Source organism: Scyliorhinus torazame, chromosome 5 (assembly GCF_047496885.1).
Source record: "Scyliorhinus torazame isolate Kashiwa2021f chromosome 5, sScyTor2.1, whole genome shotgun sequence".
NCBI classification, from domain to species: domain Eukaryota; kingdom Metazoa; phylum Chordata; class Chondrichthyes; order Carcharhiniformes; family Scyliorhinidae; genus Scyliorhinus; species Scyliorhinus torazame.
Genome location: NC_092711.1, coordinates 134,830,145 through 134,850,667, shown reverse-complemented (window position 1 = coordinate 134,850,667; position 20,523 = coordinate 134,830,145). Strand labels below are relative to the sequence as shown.

General features: G+C 47.2%; 1 protein-coding gene across 1 annotated transcript in view; it reads right to left on the bottom strand.

Moving 5' to 3' along the window:
• The window catches only part of LOC140419822 (ubiquitin carboxyl-terminal hydrolase CYLD-like), a 234,610-nt gene that overhangs the window by 20,528 nt on the left and 193,559 nt on the right, over nucleotides 1-20,523 (bottom strand). Inside the window, exons 13-14 of the mRNA XM_072503845.1 lie at nucleotides 4,522-4,630; nucleotides 1,251-1,369 (exon numbers count right to left, since the gene is read on the bottom strand). Of these exons, the coding sequence (XP_072359946.1) occupies nucleotides 1,251-1,369; nucleotides 4,522-4,630 (228 nt within the window). The remainder of the gene's footprint in view (nucleotides 1-1,250; nucleotides 1,370-4,521; nucleotides 4,631-20,523) is intronic.

The window sequence follows — 20,523 nt, the reverse complement described above, 5'->3', positions numbered from 1 at the left end:
GTGCACAGTTCTAGTCTCTATCACACTGGGAGCACTGTGCACAGTTCTAGTCTCTATCACACTGGGAGCACTGTGCACAGTTCTAGTCTCTATCACACTGGGAGCACTGTGCACAGTTCTAGTCTCTATCACACAGGGAGCACTGTGCACAGTTCTAGTCTCTATCACACTGGGAGCACTGTGCACAGTTCTAGTCTCTATCACACCGGGAGCACTGTGCACAGTTCTAGTCTCTATCACACTGGGAGCACTGTGCACAGTTCTAGTCTCTATCACACTGGGAGCACTGTGCACAGTTCTAGTCTCTCTATCACACTGGGAGCACTGTGCACAGTTCTAGTCTCTATCACACAGGGAGCACTGTGCACAGTTCTAGTCTCTATCACACTGGGAGCACTGTGCACAGTTCTAGTCTCTATCACACTGGGAGCACTGTGCACAGTTCTAGTCTCTATCACACTGGGAGCACTGTGCACAGTTCTAGTCTCTATCACACTGGGAGCACTGTGCACAGTTCTGGGGCGGGATTCTCCATTGCCCGACGCCTAGATTATAATCGGGGATGGGGCGGAAAATCCCTGTTTACGACCGAATCGGGGGCGGGGCCTGTTTTTGGACGCTCCGCCCCCTCCAAAACGGCACCGTCGAGGACGCCGCACGCCATTGGGTCGGCCTCAGGACGTTACCTGGAGGCCCAGCCCCGAAGCTCCGGCCCCGATGGGTCGAGTTCCCGACGGCGCGGGGGACGTGTGATCCCCGTTTCCTGGAACCCGGACTGTCCGGCGCCACCAGTCGTGGGGGTTGGGGGGGTGAGCCGTGCTGCTGGCCGGCAGGGGGGCGGGGGGGAGGGCTTTGGCGAGGGCTGGTAGGACTGGTGGGTGTGGCCCGGGGGGTTCCGGGGGCGGGGGGGGGGGGGGCACTATAAGCCAGGTCGGGTACGCGCGCAGCTGTTGCCATGTTGTCCGGCCACGGACCCGGCAATTCTCCAGGCATTGTTATCGGGAAGGCCACGCGTTTTACCCGGCCGTCAGCCCCTCACCAGTCGGAGCATTGTTGGGTGGGCGGCGCCAACATTTTTCGCCGCTAAACCAGACACTTCCTCCGGACATAGCCTCAAAATGGGAGAATCCAGCCCCTGGTCTCCCTGCCACGCTGGGCGCACTGTGCACCGTCCTGCCCAATGCCACTACACCTCCCCTCTCCGCCGCGACTCCCCCAACTCCCCCACCCAGGAACGGAGCGTCGCTTACCTGCTCGCTGCAGGCCACGCAGAACTGCTTCACCTTCCCCGGGGCCAGGTCGGGATCCTTGTAGCATTCCCGGCATTCCCAATAGGCCAGCTGCCCGCAAATCCGGCATTCCCTGGGGGCTGGAGCAGAGGGGGCGGGGAAAGGGTTAAAAGGCGAGGTGATGGGGGCAGGACGGGAAACCCGTCCCAAGCCCCCCGCGGGCATCGCCGCAAATCATGGACGCTGAGGTCAACAGAGCAAGATCCCACACACAGACACACACACACACACACGGAGCAAACGACCCAATCGGCTGCCTTCGAGCCTTCTTTCTTTGTTTATTCTTTCACGGGGCATGGACGCCGCTGGTGATTGTCCCCCCCATGAGCCGAGTGAGCCTGATCGGGTATTTCAGAGATGGGGGGCCGGCAATCAACCAGACTACTATGTTGGGGGTGGGTGCGGGGTCAGGAGTCACATGGGCCAGAGGTTTAAGTTGCTCGGTCATGTGCCTGGCCGGAGGCACACGAATTCGCCAGGAAGGGCGCGTCTCGTCTGTATGACCCGCGACAACCGCGCCATTGCTGCTGAGCCAACTTTACGGACAACACATTTTCGCGACAGGAACACACAGGGTGGAGGCTCGGGATGCCTCGCTCCTGCCATCTCTCATCTGCGCCATCCGGCCTTCCACCCCCAGCTCAGGTGACGCCACACGTCGTACAGAGTGCACCGCACGGCCTCGTGGATGGGGAAACACAGGCGGGTGAGTAGGCCCCGCCTTCAACACGGTGGGCCGCAAGATTGAAACATGGCTTCGTCCACTAACCATGACCCCCGTGAATAAGATTAAATACGTTTAAAACAGGCTGAGTATTTCACTGAAAAGCCCCCAGTCGCCACATTCCGGAGCCTGTCCGGGTCACAGAGGGAGAATTCAGAATGTCCAATTCACCCAACAGCACGTCTTTCGGGACTTGTGGGAGGAAACCGGAGCACCCGGAGGAAACCCACGCAGACACGGGGAGAACGTGCAGACTCCCCACAGACAGTGACCCAGCGGGGAATCGAACTCGGATCCCTGGCAATGTGAGGCCTCAATTTACGCTTGATTGGGCGCAGAGAGAACGCAAGGCCAGTGTTGTGCCCTATTGTCGCTTCACTTGCCCTTTGATTTTCGTGTGGATAACTTTAGTTATACCAGGAGGGAAAAAAATGCGCAGACGGAAATCACCGGTATAGGATGTAATTCTGGAGGACATGACCACAATCAGCTGTTATCAAGATTAGACGGGCGTTCCCGTCCCACGGTCACCATGCACCCACGCAATATTTGGGTCGGTGGGTGGGTGCGCCCGCGAGATTCTGACGTGCACCCTGTCATGGGAGTGTCCCTTTAAGAAATGTTTTCGTCTTATCACATGGCTTCAGTGATGTCGTTGTGTGGGTGGAGCTGGGCTGTGGCTCTGTGGGTTTTACTTTCACTTTGAGTTTGGGCTGGTTTGAACTGCACAGGTTGAAAGAAGTGCTTCTCTATCTTCAGTTTAAAAGCTGTTTCCAGACTGCGCGATAACTTAAAAGAGGTCATTGCTTTCTGGCAGGAATTCAAACCTGCTGTTTGAAGAGGGGAACAGAGCATCAATAACAAGTCTCATACCAGTAAGAGTGCCGTGTGCTGGGCCACACCTTTCAAAAGGGGTTTCTGGTTTTACTTGGATTTTGTTATTGAATTGGAACAGTTAAGGGGGAATTCATTAAGGATTATACATAGATTACTGTAGCTGTGTGGGGTCTTTATGTTTGTAATTGATAAAAATGCTTACTGTGTGGGGTTATACAAATGTGAACTAAATTCTTAGAATAAATATTGTTTTTTGGATTAAAAGCGCCGAAGAAGTCCGTCGAATGACACCTGAAAGGCAGGCTCTTGTGCTCAACCCAGCAAAATTCAACAAAAAGTTATAGGTCAGGTGAACTCCATCATATACTTTGGATTTTTTTTAAACCCTGGCCCATAACAACCCGTTGGCAATCGAGCGGGTGATTCAGCCCATTAAGGGGGCCGATTGAGGACAGCACGGTGGGGCAGTGTTTAGCACTGCTGACTCACTGTGCCGAGGTCCCAGGTTCGATCCCGGCTCTGGGTCACTGTCCGTGTGGAGTTTGCACATTCTCCCCGTGTTTGCGTGGGTTTCGCCCCCACAACCCAAAGATATGCAGGGCAGGTGGATTGGCCACAGGAAATTGCCCGTTAATTGGAAATAATGAATTGGGCACTCTAAATTTATTTTTTAAAAAGGGGGGGCGACTGGAACATGCTTTCACGGTCGCAGGGGGCGGGTGGGAGCCAATTGGCCAGGAGGCATTTTATGTTTTAGCTTCAACCTCGACTGGGACGGGCTGAAGCACCCGGGGTGAAATAAAACAATTTAAAAACTGGGGGTGGACTGAGGTTTCTGTTTGAACGCACCGCACAGATACGCTTGGCATCGTTTTTCCTATCCCGCTTTATCTTTCCCGGGTCCGCAGCTCTCAGAGGCAGTTCAGCAAGCGGCTGTAAAAAGCCCCCCCAACCCAACACCCTCCCGGCCGACGAGGCACACGAGAAACGCCAGCCCTGCACCTCCTTTTTCTCAGTGCCCGCTCTCTTCCCTTTCCTTCCACGGGCAGCACTCAGCCATTCCCATGGCGCAGTCCGGGGCTGACTAGGAACGTGTTTCACGCCCATGTTCCAGGAACGCCGACGTGCACGCCCGATGGAGGCCAGACCGGTGTAAGGATGGCACGTTTCCCTTCCCCAAAGGAGTAACATCACTGAACCAGATGGGTTTTTGTTTGTGACAATCAATGATGGTTGTCTGGGTCATCAGTACCGGGATTAGCGCCATATATTCCAGATTTCAAAAATTGCATTTAAATTCCACTGGCTGCCGTTGGTGGGTTTTAAACCCTTGTATCCCCCCCCACCAAACCCCTGCCCCACCCTCGCGCCCCTACTAGCCCAGTGGCGTTACCACTGTGGCACCAACTCCCCAGCTGTTGGCTGAGGGATACTAATTGAGGTCGCTGGGTAGTGAGGATTACTCGCTCTCACACCTCCCCAACCCCTCGCGTCCACCAACGGGCGGGCCAGGGGACCTTTGACATCAGCTTCCGTGCCCCCCTTTTGTCACAGAATCCGTTGTGACTCTCCTCCAGGGAGCTGCGACTGGAAACACCTCCGCCCCTAACCCCAACACCCTGGCCTACAACCCCCCCCCCGCTCCCTCTGACCCCTGACCCCTGAACTCACTGTCCTCCAACAGGTCGGTGATGTTTAGCTCCAGCGTGGGGAGGACCAGGTCGAACATCTTGAAATTCTTCCCGAACCGAGGCATCTGTAGGATCAGACAGGACGGAGCCTGTGAGGGAGGGAATGCGGGTGTTCGGGGCGGAGGGTGTGGGGGTGGGGGGGTGGGGGGGCGGGGGGGGTTGGAAGGAAGAAAGACAGAAGTTCAGGATGAGCAGATTGGGAGCAGACCTTTCCCCCCCCCAGGCGAGGGTCTCCTGGTCGGCTCTTGGGGGTTGGGGGTGACGGACAGAACATCGGTCCCGTTTCCCAACCTCGGTCAACAGTGGCTCGCGTCCCAATTTCAAGCACGGACGACAGGCCATTCGTCCCATCTCATCCCCATACTGGTTTTTAGCTCCGCACGAGCTTTCTCCCTCCTGTACATAATCTCCCCAACCCCTCCATCACCCCCAGCCTCCGCCCTCCCCATCAACCTATCCTTTCATTCCGGTTCCCCTCATGCATTGGTCTGGTTTCCTCCACTTTTAAACACATTGAAATGATTCCCCTCAACCACTTGGCATTCACTGATAATGGAACAGAGTAGAAAAGTAGGGAGGTGTTGTTGCAACTCTATAGGCCATTGGTGAGACCACATCTGAAGGACTGCGGTCCATTTTGTTCCATTTACTTGAGGAAGGATGTAAATGCAATAGTGACGGTTCAGAGAAGGTTCACTAGGTTGAGTCCAGGGGTGAAGGACTTGTCTTATGCAGAGAGATTGAGCAGTTTAGGCCTATACTCGCTGGAGTTTAGAAGAATGAGAGGAGATCACATTGAGGTCTATAAGATGCTAAAGGGGGATTGACAAGGTAGTCGGACAATGGGTGTCTCCCTTGTAGAACATTCTGGAATGAGGGGACATCGTTTCAGGCTGAGAGCGGTGGGCGGGGGACAGATTTAAAACAGCAATGAGGAGGAATGGCTTCACTCACAGGGCCGTGAATCTGTGGAATTCTGTACCCCAGAGAGCAGTGGGCGTCGGGACACTAAACAAGTTTAAAGTGCAGGTAGATAGGTTTTTAATTATTAGCGGGATGGAGGGTTATGGGGAGAGGGCAGGACCACTATCCTAATAAATATTGGGGTCTGATCCAGTATCCTAATAAATGTTGGGGTCTGGTCCGCTATCCTAATAAATGTTGGGGTCTGATCCAGTATCCTAATAAATGTTGGGGTCTGGTCCAGTAACCTAATAAATGTTGGTGTCTGGTCCGCTATCCTAATAAATGTTGGGGTCTGGTCCGCTATCCTAATAAATGTTGGGGACTGGTCCACTATCCGAATAAATGTTGGTGTCTGGTCCTCTATCCTAATAAATGTTGGGGTTTGATCCAGTATCCTAATAAATGTTGGGGTCTGGTCCAGTATCCTAATAAATGTTGGGGTCTGGTCCTCTATCCTAATAAATGTTGGGGTTTGATCGAGAATCCTAATAAATGTTGGGGTCTGGTCCGCTATCCTAATAAATGTTGGGGTCTGGTCGCTATCCTAATAAATGTTGGGGTGTGGTCGCTATCCTAATAAATGTTGGGGTCTGGTCCCCTATCCTAATAAATGTTGGGGTCTGGTCGCTATCCTAATAAATGTTGGGGTCTGGTCGCTATCCTAATAAATATTGGGGTCTGGTCCGCTATCCTAATAAATGTTGGGGTCTGGTCGCTATCCTAATAAATGTTGGGGTCTGGTCCGCTATCCTAATAAATGTTGGGGTCTGGTCGCTATCCTAATAAATGTTGGGGTCTGGTCCCCTATCCTAATAAATGTTGGGGTCTGGTCGCTATCCTAATAAATGTTGGGGTCTCGTCGCTATCCTAATAAATGTAGGGGTCTGGTCGCTATCCTAATAAATGTTGGGATCTGGTCGCTATCCTAATAAATGTTGGGGTCTGGTCGCTATCCTAATAAATGTTGGGGTCTGGTCGCTATCCTAATAAATGTAGGGGTCTGTTCGCTATCCTAATAAATGTTGGGATCTGGTCGCTATCCTAATAAATGTTGGGGTCTGGTCCCCTATCCTAATAAATGTTGGGGTCTGGTCCGCTATCCTAATAAATGTTGGGGTCTGGTCCTCTATCCTAATAAATGTTGGGGTCTTGTCCGCTATCCTAATAAATGTTGGAGTCTGGTCCCCTATCCTAATAAATGTTGGGGTCTGGTCCCCAATCCTAATAAATGTAGGGGACTGGTCCGCTATCCTAATAAATGTTGGGGTCTGGTCCTCTATCTTAATAAATGTGGGGTCTGGTCCCCTATCCTAATAAATGTTGGGGTCTGGTCCTCTATCTTAATAAATGTGGGGTCTGGTCCCCTATCCTAATAAATGTTGGGGTCTGGTCCTCTATCCTAATAAATGTTAGGGTCTGGTCCTCTATCCTAATAAATGTTGGGGTCTGGTCCCCTATCCTAATAAATGTTGGGGTCTGGTCCTCTATCCTAATAAATGTAGGTGACTGGTCCGCAACCCTAATAAATGTTGGGGTCTGGTCCTCTATCCTAATAAATGTTCGGGTCTGGTCCGCTATTCTAATAAATGTTGGGGTCTGGTCCGCTATTCTAATAAATGTTGGGGTCTGGTCCGCTATCCTAATAAATGTTGGGGTCTGGTCCTCTATCCTAATAAATGTTGGGGTCTGGTCCTCTATCATAATAAATGTTGGGGTCTGGTCCTCTATCCTAATAAATGTTGGGGTCTGGTCCTCTATCCTAATAAATGTTGGGGTCTGGTCCCCTATCCTAATAAATGTTGGGGTCTGGTCCTCTATCCTAATAAATGTTGGGGTCTGGTCCTCTATCCTAATAAATGTTGGGGTCTGGTCGCTATCCTAATAAATGTTGGGGACTGGTCATCTATCCGAATAAATGTTGGGGTCTGGTCCTCTATCCTAATAAATGTTGGGGTCTGGTCGCTATCCTAATAAATGTTGGGGTCTGGTCGCTATCCTAATAAATGTTGGGGTCTGGTCCCCTATCCTAATAAATGTTGGGGACTGGTCCTCTATCCTAATAAATGTTAGGGTCTGGTCCTCTATCCTAATAAATGTTGGGGTCTGGTCCTCTATCCTAATAAATGTAGGTGATTGGTCCTCTATCCTAATAAATGTTAGGGTCTGGTCCTCTATCCTAATAAATGTTGGGGTCTGGTCCCCTATCCTAATAAATGTTGGGGTCTGGTCCTCTATCCTAATAAATGTAGGGGACTGGTCCGCTATCCTAATAAATGTTGGGGTCTGGTCCTCTATCCTAATAAATGTTGGGGTCTGGTCCGCTATTCTAATAAATGTTGGGGTCTGGTCCGTTATCCTAATAAATGTTGGGGTCTGGTCCTCTATCCTAATAAATGTTGGGGTCTGGTCCCCTATCTTAATAAATGTTGGGGTCTGGTCCTCTATCCCAATAAATGTTGGGGTCTGGTCCTCTATCCTAATAAATGTTGGGGTCTGGTCGCTATCCTAATAAATGTTGGGGACTGGTCCTCTATCCTAATAAATGTTGAGTTCTGGTCCCCTATCCTAATAAATGTTGGGGTCTGGTCCTCTATCCTAATAAATGTTGGGGTCTGGTCCCCTATCTTAATAAATGTTGGGGTCTGGTCCTCTATCCCAATAAATGTTGGGGTCTGGTCCTCTATCCTAATAAATGTTGGGGTCTGGTCGCTATCCTAATAAATGTTGGGGACTGGTCCTCTATCCTAATAAATGTTGAGTTCTGGAGCCCTATCCTAATAAATGTTGGGGTCTGGTCCGCTATCCTGATAAATGTTGGGGTCTGGTCCTCTATCCGAATAAATGTTTGGGGTCTGGTCTTCTATCCTAATAAATGTTGGGGTCTGGTCCGCTATCCTAATAAATGTTGGGGTCTGGTCCGCTATCCTAATAAATGTTGGGGACTGGTCCTCTATCCGAATAAATATTGGGGTCTGGTCCGCTATCCTAATAAATGTTGGGGACTGGTCCACTATTCAAATAAATGTTGGGGTCTGGTCCTCTATCCTAATAAATGTTGGGGACTGGTCCCCTATCCTGATAAATGTTGGGGTCTGGTCCCCTATCCTAATAAATGTTGGGGACTGGTCGCTATCCTAATAAATGTTGGGGTCTGGTCCTCTATCCTAATAAATGTTGGGGTCTGGTCCGCTATCCTAATAAATGTTGGGGTCTGTTCCAGTAACCTAATGAATGTTGGGGTCTGGTCCGCTATCCTAATAAATGTTGGTGTCTGGTCCAGGATCCTCGTAAATGTTGGGATCTGGTCCAGTAACCTAATAAATGTTGGGGTCTGGTCGCTATGCTAATATATGTTGGGGTCTGGTCGCTACCCTAATAAATGTTGGGGTCTGGTCCGCTATCCTAATAAATATTGGGGTCTGGTCCTCTATCCTAATAAATGTTGGGGTCTGGTCGCTATCCTAATAAATGTTGGGGTCTGCTCCAGTATCCTAATAAATGTTGGGGTCTGGTCCGCTATCCTAATAAATGTTGGGGACTGGTCCTCTATCCTAATAAATGTTGGGGACTGGTCCTCTATCCTAATAAATGTTGAGGCCTGGTCCGCTATCCTAATAAATGTTGGGGACTGGTCCGCTATCCTGATAAATGTTGGGGTCTGGTCCTCTATCCGAATAAATGTTCGGGTCTGGTCCTCTATCCTAATAAATGTTGGGGTCTGGTCCGCTATCCTAATAAATGTTGGGGTCTGGTCCGCTATCCTAATAAATGTTGGGGACTGGTCCTCTATCCTAATAAATGTTGGGGACTGGTCCTCTATCCTAATAAATGTTGGGGTCTGGTCCGCTATCCTAATAAATGTTGGGGTCTGGTCCTCTATCCTAATAAATGTTGGGGACTGGTCCTCTATCCTAATAAATGTTGGGGACTGGTCCGCTATCCTAATAAATGTTGGGGACTGGTCCGCTATCCTAATAAATGTTGGGGACTGGTCCTCTATCCTAATAAATGTTGGGGTCTGGTCCGCTATCCTAATAAATGTTGGGGTCTGGTCCGCTATCCTAATAAATGTTCGGGTCTGGTCCTCTATCCTAATAAATGTTGGGGTCTGGTCCGCTATCCTAATAAATGTTGGGGTCTGGTCCGCTATCCTAATAAATGTTGGGGTCTGGTCCACTATCCAAATAAATGTTGGGGACTGGTCCTCTATCCTAATAAATGTTGGGGTCTGGTCGCTATCCTAATAAATGTTGGGGACTGGTCATCTATCCTAATAAATGTTGGGGTCTGGTCCTCTATCCTAATAAATGTTGGGGTCTGGTCGCTATCCTAATAAATGTTGGGGTCTGGTCGCTATCCTAATAAATGTTGGGGTCTGGTCCCCTATCCTAATAAATGTTGGGGTCTGGTCCCCTATCCTAATAAATGTTGGGGACTGGTCCTCTATCCTAATAAATGTTAGGGTCTGGTCCTCTATCCTAATAAATGTTGGGGTCTGGTCCTCTATCCTAATAAATGTAGGTGATTGGTCCTCTATCCTAATAAATGTTAGGGTCTGGTCCACTATCCTAATAAATGTTGGGGTCTAGTCCCCAATCCTAATAAATGTTGGGGTCTGGTCCTCTAACCTAATAAATGTAGGTGACTGGTCCTCTATCCTAATAAATGTTAGGGTCTGGTCCTCTATCCTAATAAATGTTGGGGTCTGGTCCCCTATCCTAATAAATGTTGGGGTCTGGTCCTCTATCCTAATAAATGTAGGGGACTGGTCCGCTATCCTAATAAATGTTGGGGTCTGGTCCTCTATCCTAATAAATGTTGGGGTCTGGTCCGCTATTCTAATAAATGTTGGGGTCTGGTCCGTTATCCTAATAAATGTTGGGGTCTGGTCCTCTATCCTAATAAATGTTGGGGTCTGGTCCTCTATCCTAATAAATGTTGGGGTCTGGTCGCTATCCTAATAAATGTTGGGGTCTGGTCCTCTATCCTAATAAATGTTGGGGTCTGGTCCTCTATCCTAATAAATGTTGGGGTCTGGTCCGTTATCCTAATAAATGTTGGGGTCTGGTCCTCTATCCTAATAAATGTTGGGGTCTAGTCCCCTATCCTAATAAATGTTGGGGTCTGGTCCTCTAACCTAATAAATGTAGGTGACTGGTCCTCTATCCTAATAAATGTTAGGGTCTGGTCCTCTATCCTAATAAATGTTGGGGTCTGGTCCCCTATCCTAATAAATGTTGGGGTCTGGTCCTCTATCCTAATAAATGTAGGGGACTGGTCCGCTATCCTAATAAATGTTGGGGTCTGGTCCTCTATCCTAATAAATGTTGGGGTCTGGTCCTCTATCCTAATAAATGTAGGGGACTGGTCCGCTATCCTAATAAATGTTGGGGTCTGGTCCTCTATCCTAATAAATGTTGGGGTCTGGTCCGCTATTCTAATAAATGTTGGGGTCTGGTCCGTTATCCTAATCAATGTTGGGGTCTGGTCCTCTATCCTAATAAATGTTGGGGTCTGGTCCTCTATCCTAATAAATGTTGGGGTCTGGTCCTCTATCCTAATAAATGTTGGGGTCTGGTCCCCTATCTTAATAAATGTTGGGGTCTGGTCCTTTATCCTAATAAATGTTGGGGTCTGGTCCTCTATCCTAATAAATGTTGGGGTCTGGTCGCTATCCGAATAAATGTTGGGGTCTGGTCGCTATCCTAATAAATGTTGGGGTCTGGTCGCTATCCTAATAAATGTTGGGGTCTGGTCCCCTATCCTAATAAATGTTGGGGACTGGTCCTCTATCCTGATAAATGTTGGGGTCTGGTCCGCTATCCTGATAAATGTTGGGGTCTGGTCCTCTATCCTAATAAATGTTGGGGTCTGGTCCTCTATCCGAATAAATGTTGGGGTCTGGTCCTCTATCCGAATAAATGTTTGGGGTCTGGTCCTCTATCCTAATAAATGTTGGGGTCTGGTCCTCTATCCGAATAAATGTTTGGGGACTGGTCCCCTATCCTAATAAATGTTGGGGTCTGGTCCCCTATCCTGATAAATGTTGGGGTCTGGTCCTCTATCCTAATAAATGTTGGGGTCTGGTCCGCTATCCTCATAAATGTTGGGGTCTGGTCCGCTATCCTAATAAATGTTGGGGACTGGTCCTCTATCCGAATAAATATTGGGGTCTGGTCCGCTATCCTAATAAATGTTGGGGACTGGTCCACTATTCAAATAAATGTTGGGGTCTGGTCCTCTATCCTAATAAATGTTGGGGTCTGGTCCCCTATCCTGATAAATGTTGGGGTCTGGTCCCCTATCCTAATAAATGTTGGGGACTGGTCCTCTATCCTAATAAATGTTGGGGTCTGGTCCGCTATCCTAATAAATGTTGGGGTCTGTTCCAGTAACCTAATGAATGTTGGGGTCTGGTCCGCTATCCTAATAAATGTTGGTGTGTGGTCCAGGATCCTAGTAAATGTTGGGGTCTGGTCCAGTAACCTAATAAATGTTGGGGTCTGGTCGCTATCCTAATAAATGTTGGGGTCTGGTCTCTACCCTAATAAATGTTGGGTCTGGTCCGCTATCCTAATAAATATTGGGGTCTGGTCCTCTATCCTAATAAATGTTGGGGTCTGGTCGCTATCCTAATAAATGTTGGGGTCTGCTCCAGTATCCTAATAAATGTTGGGGTCTGGTCCGCTATCCTAATAAATGTTGGGGTCTGGTCCGCTATCCTGATAAATGTTGGGGTCTGGTCCGCTATCCTAATAAATGTTGGGAACTGGTCCTCTATCCGAATAAATGTTAGGGTCTGGTCCTCTATCCTAATAAATGTTGGGGTCTGGTCCTCTATCCTAATAAATGTAGGTGATTGGTCCTCTATCCTAATAAATGTTAGGGTCTGGTCCACTATCCTAATAAATGTTGGGGTCTAGTCCCCAATCCTAATAAATGTTGGGGTCTGGTCCCCTATCCTAATAAATGTTGGGGTCATATCCTCTATCCTAATAAATGTAGGGGACTGGTCCGCTATCCTAATAAATGTTGGGGTCTGGTCCTCTATCCTAATAAATGTTGGGGTCTGGTCCGCTATTCTAATAAATGTTGGGGTCTGGTCCGTTATCCTAATAAATGTTGGGGTCTGGTCCTCTATCCTAATAAATGTTGGGGTCTGGTCCTCTATCCTAATAAATGTTGGGGTCTGGTCGCTATCCTAATAAATGTTGGGGTCTGGTCCTCTATCCTAATAAATGTTGGGGTCTGGTCCTCTATCCTAATAAATGTTGGGGTCTGGTCCGTTATCCTAATAAATGTTGGGGTCTGGTCCTCTATCCTAATAAATGTTGGGGTCTAGTCCCCTATCCTAATAAATGTTGGGGTCTGGTCCTCTAACCTAATAAATGTAGGTGACTGGTCCTCTATCCTAATAAATGTTAGGGTCTGGTCCTCTATCCTAATAAATGTTGGGGTCTGGTCCCCTATCCTAATAAATGTTGGGGTCTGGTCCTCTATCCTAATAAATGTAGGGGACTGGTCCGCTATCCTAATAAATGTTGGGGTCTGGTCCTCTATCCTAATAAATGTTGGGGTCTGGTCCTCTATCCTAATAAATGTAGGGGACTGGTCCGCTATCCTAATAAATGTTGGGGTCTGGTCCTCTATCCTAATAAATGTTGGGGTCTGGTCCGCTATTCTAATAAATGTTGGGGTCTGGTCCGTTATCCTAATAAATGTTGGGGTCTGGTCCTCTATCCTAATAAATGTTGGGGTCTGGTCCTCTATCCTAATAAATGTTGGGGTCTGGTCCTCTATCCTAATAAATGTTGGGGTCTGGTCCCCTATCTTAATAAATGTTGGGGTCTGGTCCTCTATCCTAATAAATGTTGGGGTCTGGTCCTCTATCCTAATAAATGTTGGGGTCTGGTCGCTATCCGAATAAATGTTGGGGTCTGGTCGCTATCCTAATAAATGTTGGGGTCTGGTCGCTATCCTAATAAATGTTGGGGTCTGGTCCTCTATCCTAATAAATGTTGAGTTCTGGTCCGCTATCCTAATAAATGTTGGGGTCTGGTCCCCTATCCTAATAAATGTTGGGGACTGGTCCTCTATCCTGATAAATGTTGGGGTCTGGTCCGCTATCCTGATAAATGTTGGGGTCTGGTCCTCTATCCGAATAAATGTTTGGGGTCTGGTCCTCTATCCTAATAAATGTTGGGGTCTGGTCCTCTATCTGAATAAATGTTGGGGTCTGGTCCTCTATCCGAATAAATGTTTGGGGTCTGGTCCTCTATCCTAATAAATGTTGGGGTCTGGTCCTCTATCCGAATAAATGTTTGGGGACTGGTCCCCTATCCTAATAAATGTTGGGGTCTGGTCCCCTATCCTGATAAATGTTGGGGTCTGGTCCTCTATCCTAATAAATGTTGGGGTCTGGTCCGCTATCCTCATAAATGTTGGGGTCTGGTCCGCTATCCTAATAAATGTTGGGGACTGGTCCTCTATCCGAATAAATATTGGGGTCTGGTCCGCTATCCTAATAAATGTTGGGGACTGGTCCACTATTCAAATAAATGTTGGGGTCTGGTCCTCTATCCTAATAAATGTTGGGGTCTGGTCCCCTATCCTGATAAATGTTGGGGTCTGGTCCCCTATCCAAATAAATGTTGGGGACTGGTCCTCTATCCTAATAAATGTTGGGGTCTGGTCCGCTATCCTAATAAATGTTGGGGTCTGTTCCAGTAACCTAATGAATGTTGGGGTCTGGTCCGCTATCCTAATAAATGTTGGTGTGTGGTCCAGGATCCTAGTAAATGTTGGGGTCTGGTCCAGTAACCTAATAAATGTTGGGGTCTGGTCGCTATCCTAATAAATGTTGGGGTCTGGTCTCTACCCAAATAAATGTTGGGTCTGGTCCGCTATCCTAATAAATATTGGGGTCTGGTCCTCTATCCTAATAAATGTTGGGGTCTGGTCGCTATCCTAATAAATGTTGGGGTCTGCTCCAGTATCCTAATAAATGTTGGGGTCTGGTCCGCTATCCTAATAAATGTTGGGGTCTGGTCCGCTATCCTGATAAATGTTGGGGTCTGGTCCGCTATCCTAATAAATGTTGGGAACTTGTCCTCTATCCGAATAAATGTTGGGGTCTGGTCCGCTATCCTAATAAATGTTGGCGTCTGGTCCGCTATCCTAATAAATGTTGGGGACTGGTCCTCTATCCTAATAAATGTTGGGGACTGGTCCTCTATCCAAATAAATGTTGAGGTCTGGTCCGCTATCCTAATAAATGTTGGGGACTGGTCCGCTATCCTGATAAATGTTGGGGTCTGGTCCTCCATCCGAATAAATGTTCGGGTCTGGTCCTCTATCCTAATAAATGTTGGGGTCTGGTCCGCTATCCTAATAAATGTTGGGGTCTGGTCCGCTATCCTAATAAATGTTGGGGACTGGTCCACTATCCAAATAAATGTTGGGGACTGGTCCTCTATCCTAATAAATGTTGGGGTCTGGTCCGCTATCCTAATAAATGTTGGGGTCTGGTCCAGTAACCTAATGAATGTTGGGGTCTGGTCCAGTAACCTAATAAATGTTGGGGTCTGGTCCGCTATCCTAATTAATGTTGGGGTCTGGTCGCTACCCTAATAAATGTAGGGGTTTGGTCCTCTATCCTCAAATAAATGTTGGGGTCTGGTCTGCTATCCTAATAAATATTGGAGTCTGGTCATTATCCTAATAAATGTTGGGGTCTGGTCGCTATCCTAATAAATATTGGAGTCTGGTCGCTATCCTAATAAATGTTGGGGTCTGGTCGCTATCCTAATAAATGTTGGGGTCTGGTCAGCTATCCTAATAAATATTGGGGTCTGCTCGCAATCCTAATAAATGTTGGGGTCTGGTCGCTATCCTAATAAATATTGGGGTCTGGTCCGCTATCCTAATAAATGTTGGGGTCTGGTCCGCTATCCTAATAAATGTTGGGGTCTGGTCGCTATCCTAATAAATGTTGGGGTCTGGTCGCTATCCTAATAAATGTTGGGGTCTGGTCGCTATCCTAATAAATGTTGGGGTCTGGTCGCTATCCTAATAAATGTTGGGGTCTGGTCCCCTATCCTAATAAATGTTGGGGTCTGGTCCGCTATCCTAATAAATGTTGGGGACTGGTCCTCTATCCTAATAAATGTTGGGGTCTGGTCCGCTATCCTAATAAATGTTGGGGTCTGGTCCTCTATCCGAATAAATGTTGGGGTCTGGTCCTCTATCCTAATAAATGTTGGGGTCTGGTCCCCTATCCTAATAAATGTTGGGGTCTGGTCCGCTATCCTAATAAATGTTGGGGACTAGTCCACTATCCTAATAAATGTTGGGGTCTGTTCCAGTAACCTAATGAATGTTGGGGTCTGGTCCGCTACCCTAATAAATGTTGGTGTCTGGTCCAGGATCCTAGTAAATGTTGGGGTCTGGTCCAGTAACCTAATAAATGTTGGGGTCTGGTCGCTATCCTAATAAATGTTGGGGTCTGGTCGCTACCCTAATAAATGTTGGGGTCTGGTCCGCTATCCTAATAAATATTGGGGTCTGGTCCTCTATCCTAATAAATGTTGGGGTCTGGTCGCTATCCGAATAAATGTTGGGGTCTGGTCGCTATCCTAATAAATGTTGGGGTCTGGTCGCTATCCTAATAAATGTTGGGGTCTGGTCCGCTATCCTAATAAATGTTGGGGACTGGTTCTCTATCCTAATAAATGTTGGGGACTGGTCCTCTATCCTAATAAATGTTGGGGTGTGGTCCGCTATCCTAATAAATGTTGGGGACTGGTCCGCTATCCTGATAAATGTTGGGGTCTGGTCCTCTATCCTAATAATTGTTGGGGTCTGGTCCGCTATCCTAATAAATGTTGGGGTCTGGTCCGCTATCCTAATAAATGTTGGGGACTGGTCCACTATCCAAATAAATGTTGGGGACAGGTCCACTATCCTAATAAATGTTGGGGTCTGGTCCGCTATCCTAATAAATGTTGGGGTCTGGTCCAGTAACCTAATAAATGTTGGGGTCTGGTCCGCTATCCTAATAAATGTTGGGGTCTGGTCGCTACCCTTATAAATGTAGGGGTCTGGTCCTCTATCCTAATAAATGTTGGGGTCTGGTCTGCTATCCTAATAAATATTGGAGTCTGGTCACTATCCTAATAAATGTTGGGGTCTGGTCGCTATCCTAATAAATATTGGAGTCTGGTCGCTATCCTAATAAATGTTGGGGTCTGGTCGCTATCCTAATAAATGTTGGGGTCTGGTCAGCTATCCTAATAAATATTGGGGTCTGGTCGCAATCCTAATAAATGTTGGGGTCTGGTCGCTATCCTAATAATTAGTGGGGTCTGGTCCGCTATCCTAATAAATGTTGGGGTCTGGTCCGCTATCCTAATAAATGTTGGGGTCTGGTCGCTATCCTAATAAATGTTGGGGTCTGGTCGCTATCCTAATGAATGTTGGGGACTGGTCCGCTATCCTAATAAATGTTGGGGACTGGTCCTCTATCCTAATAAATGTTGGGGTCTGGTCCGCTATCCTAATAAATGTTGGGGTCTGGTCCGCTATCCTAATAAATGTTCGGGTCTGGTCCTCTATCCTAATAAATGTTGAGGTCTGGTCCGCTATCCTAATAAATGTTGGGGTCTGGTCCGCTATCCTAATAAATGTTGGGGTCTGGTCCACTATCCAAATAAATGTTGGGGACTGGTCCTCTATCCTAATAAATGTTGGGGTCTGGTCGCTATCCTAATAAATGTTGGGGACTGGTCATCTATCCTAATAAATGTTGGGGTCTGGTCCTCTATCCTAATAAATGTTGGGGTCTGGTCGCTATCCTAATAAATGTTGGGGTCTGGTCGCTATCCTAATAAATGTTGGGGTCTGGTCCCCTATCCTAATAAATGTTGGGGTCTGGTCCCCTATCCTAATAAATGTTGGGGACTGGTCCTCTATCCTAATAAATGTTAGGGTCTGGTCCTCTATCCTAATAAATGTTGGGGTCTGGTCCTCTATCCTAATAAATGTAGGTGATTGGTCCTCTATCCTAATAAATGTTAGGGTCTGGTCCACTATCCTAATAAATGTTGGGGTCTAGTCCCCAATCCTAATAAATGTTGGGGTCTGGTCCTCTAACCTAATAAATGTAGGTGACTGGTCCTCTATCCTAATAAATGTTAGGGTCTGGTCCTCTATCCTAATAAATGTTGGGGTCTGGTCCCCTATCCTAATAAATGTTGGGGTCTGGTCCTCTATCCTAATAAATGTAGGGGACTGGTCCGCTATCCTAATAAATGTTGGGGTCTGGTCCTCTATCCTAATAAATGTTGGGGTCTGGTCCGCTATTCTAATAAATGTTGGGATCTGGTCCGTTATCCTAATAAATGTTGGGGTCTGGTCCTCTATCCTAATAAATGTTGGGGTCTGGTCCTCTATCCTAATAAATGTTGGGGTCTGGTCGCTATCCTAATAAATATTGGAGTCTGGTCGCTATCCTAATAAATGTTGGGGTCTGGTCGCTATCCTAATAAATGTTGGGGTCTGGTCAGCTATCCTAATAAATATTGGGGTCTGGTCGCAATCCTAATAAATGTTGGGGTCTGGTCGCTATCCTAATAATTAGTGGGGTCTGGTCCGCTATCCTAATAAATGTTGGGGTCTGGTCCGCTATCCTAATAAATGTTGGGGTCTGGTCGCTATCCTAATAAATGTTGGGGTCTGGTCGCTATCCTAATGAATGTTGGGGACTGGTCCACTATCCTAATAAATGTTGGGGACTGGTCCTCTATCCTAATAAATGTTGGGGTCTGGTCCGCTATCCTAATAAATGTTGGGGTCTGGTCCGCTATCCTAATAAATGTTCGGGTCTGGTCCTCTATCCTAATAAATGTTGAGGTCTGGTCCGCTATCCTAATAAATGTTGGGGTCTGGTCCGCTATCCTAATAAATGTTGGGGTCTGGTCCACTATCCAAATAAATGTTGGGGACTGGTCCTCTATCCTAATAAATGTTGGGGTCTGGTCGCTATCCTAATAAATGTTGGGGACAGGTCATCTATCCTAATAAATGTTGGGGTCTGGTCCTCTATCCTAATAAATGTTGGGGTCTGGTCGCTATCCTAATAAATGTTGGGGTCTGGTCGCTATCCTAATAAATGTTGGGGTCTGGTCCCCTATCCTAATAAATGTTGGGGTCTGGTCCCCTATCCTAATAAATGTTGGGGACTGGTCCTCTATCCTAATAAATGTTAGGGTCTGGTCCTCTATCCTAATAAATGTTGGGGTCTGGTCCTCTATCCTAATAAATGTAGGTGATTGGTCCTCTATCCTAATAAATGTTAGGGTCTGGTCCACTATCCTAATAAATGTTGGGGTCTAGTCCCCAATCCTAATAAATGTTGGGGTCTGGTCCTCTAACCTAATAAATGTAGGTGACTGGTCCTCTATCCTAATAAATGTTAGGGTCTGGTCCTCTATCCTAATAAATGTTGGGGTCTGGTCCCCTATCCTAATAAATGTTGGGGTCTGGTCCTCTATCCTAATAAATGTAGGGGACTGGTCCGCTATCCTAATAAATGTTGGGGTCTGGTCCTCTATCCTAATAAATGTTGGGGTCTGGTCCGCTATTCTAATAAATGTTGGGATCTGGTCCGTTATCCTAATAAATGTTGGGGTCTGGTCCTCTATCCTAATAAATGTTGGGGTCTGGTCCTCTATCCTAATAAATGTTGGGGTCTGGTCGCTATCCTAATAAATGTTGGGGTCTGGTCCTCTATCCTAATAAATGTTGGGGTCTGGTCCTCTATCCTAATAAATGTTGGGGTCTGGTCCGTTATCCTAATAAATGTTGGGGTCTGGTCCTCTATCCTAATAAATGTTGGGGTCTAGTCCCCTATCCTAATAAATGTTGGGGTCTGGTCCTCTAACCTAATAAATGTAGGTGACTGGTCCTCTATCCTAATAAATGTTAGGGTCTGGTCCTCTATCCTAATAAATGTTGGGGTCTGGTCCCCTATCCTAATAAATGTTGGGGTCTGGTCCTCTATCCTAATAAATGTAGGGGACTGGTCCGCTATCCTAATAAATGTTGGGGTCTGGTCCTCTATCCTAATAAATGTTGGGGTCTGGTCCTCTATCCTAATAAATGTAGGGGACTGGTCCGCTATCCTAATAAATGTTGGGGTCTGGTCCGCTATCCTAATAAATGTTGGGGTCTGGTCCAGTAACCTAATAAATGTTGGGGTCTGGTCCGCTATCCTAATAAATGTTGGGGTCTGGTCGCTACCCTTATAAATGTAGGGGTCTGGTCCTCTATCCTAATAAATGTTGGGGTCTGGTCTGCTATCCTAATAAATATTGGAGTCTGGTCACTATCCTAATAAATGTTGGGGTCTGGTCGCTATCCTAATAAATATTGGAGTCTGGTCGCTATCCTAATAAATGTTGGGGTCTGGTCGCTATCCTAATAAATGTTGGGGTCTGGTCAGCTATCCTAATAAATATTGGGGTCTGGTCGCAATCCTAATAAATGTTGGGGTCTGGTCGCTATCCTAATAATTAGTGGGGTCTGGTCCGCTATCCTAATAAATGTTGGGGTCTGGTCCGCTATCCTAATAAATGTTGGGGTCTGGTCGCTATCCTAATAAATGTTGGGGTCTGGTCGCTATCCTAATGAATGTTGGGGACTGGTCCGCTATCCTAATAAATGTTGGGGACTGGTCCTCTATCCTAATAAATGTTGGGGTCTGGTCCGCTATCCTAATAAATGTTGGGGTCTGGTCCGCTATCCTAATAAATGTTCGGGTCTGGTCCTCTATCCTAATAAATGTTGAGGTCTGGTCCGCTATCCTAATAAATGTTGGGGTCTGGTCCGCTATCCTAATAAATGTTGGGGTCTGGTCCACTATCCAAATAAATGTTGGGGACTGGTCCTCTATCCTAATAAATGTTGGGGTCTGGTCGCTATCCTAATAAATGTTGGGGACTGGTCATCTATCCTAATA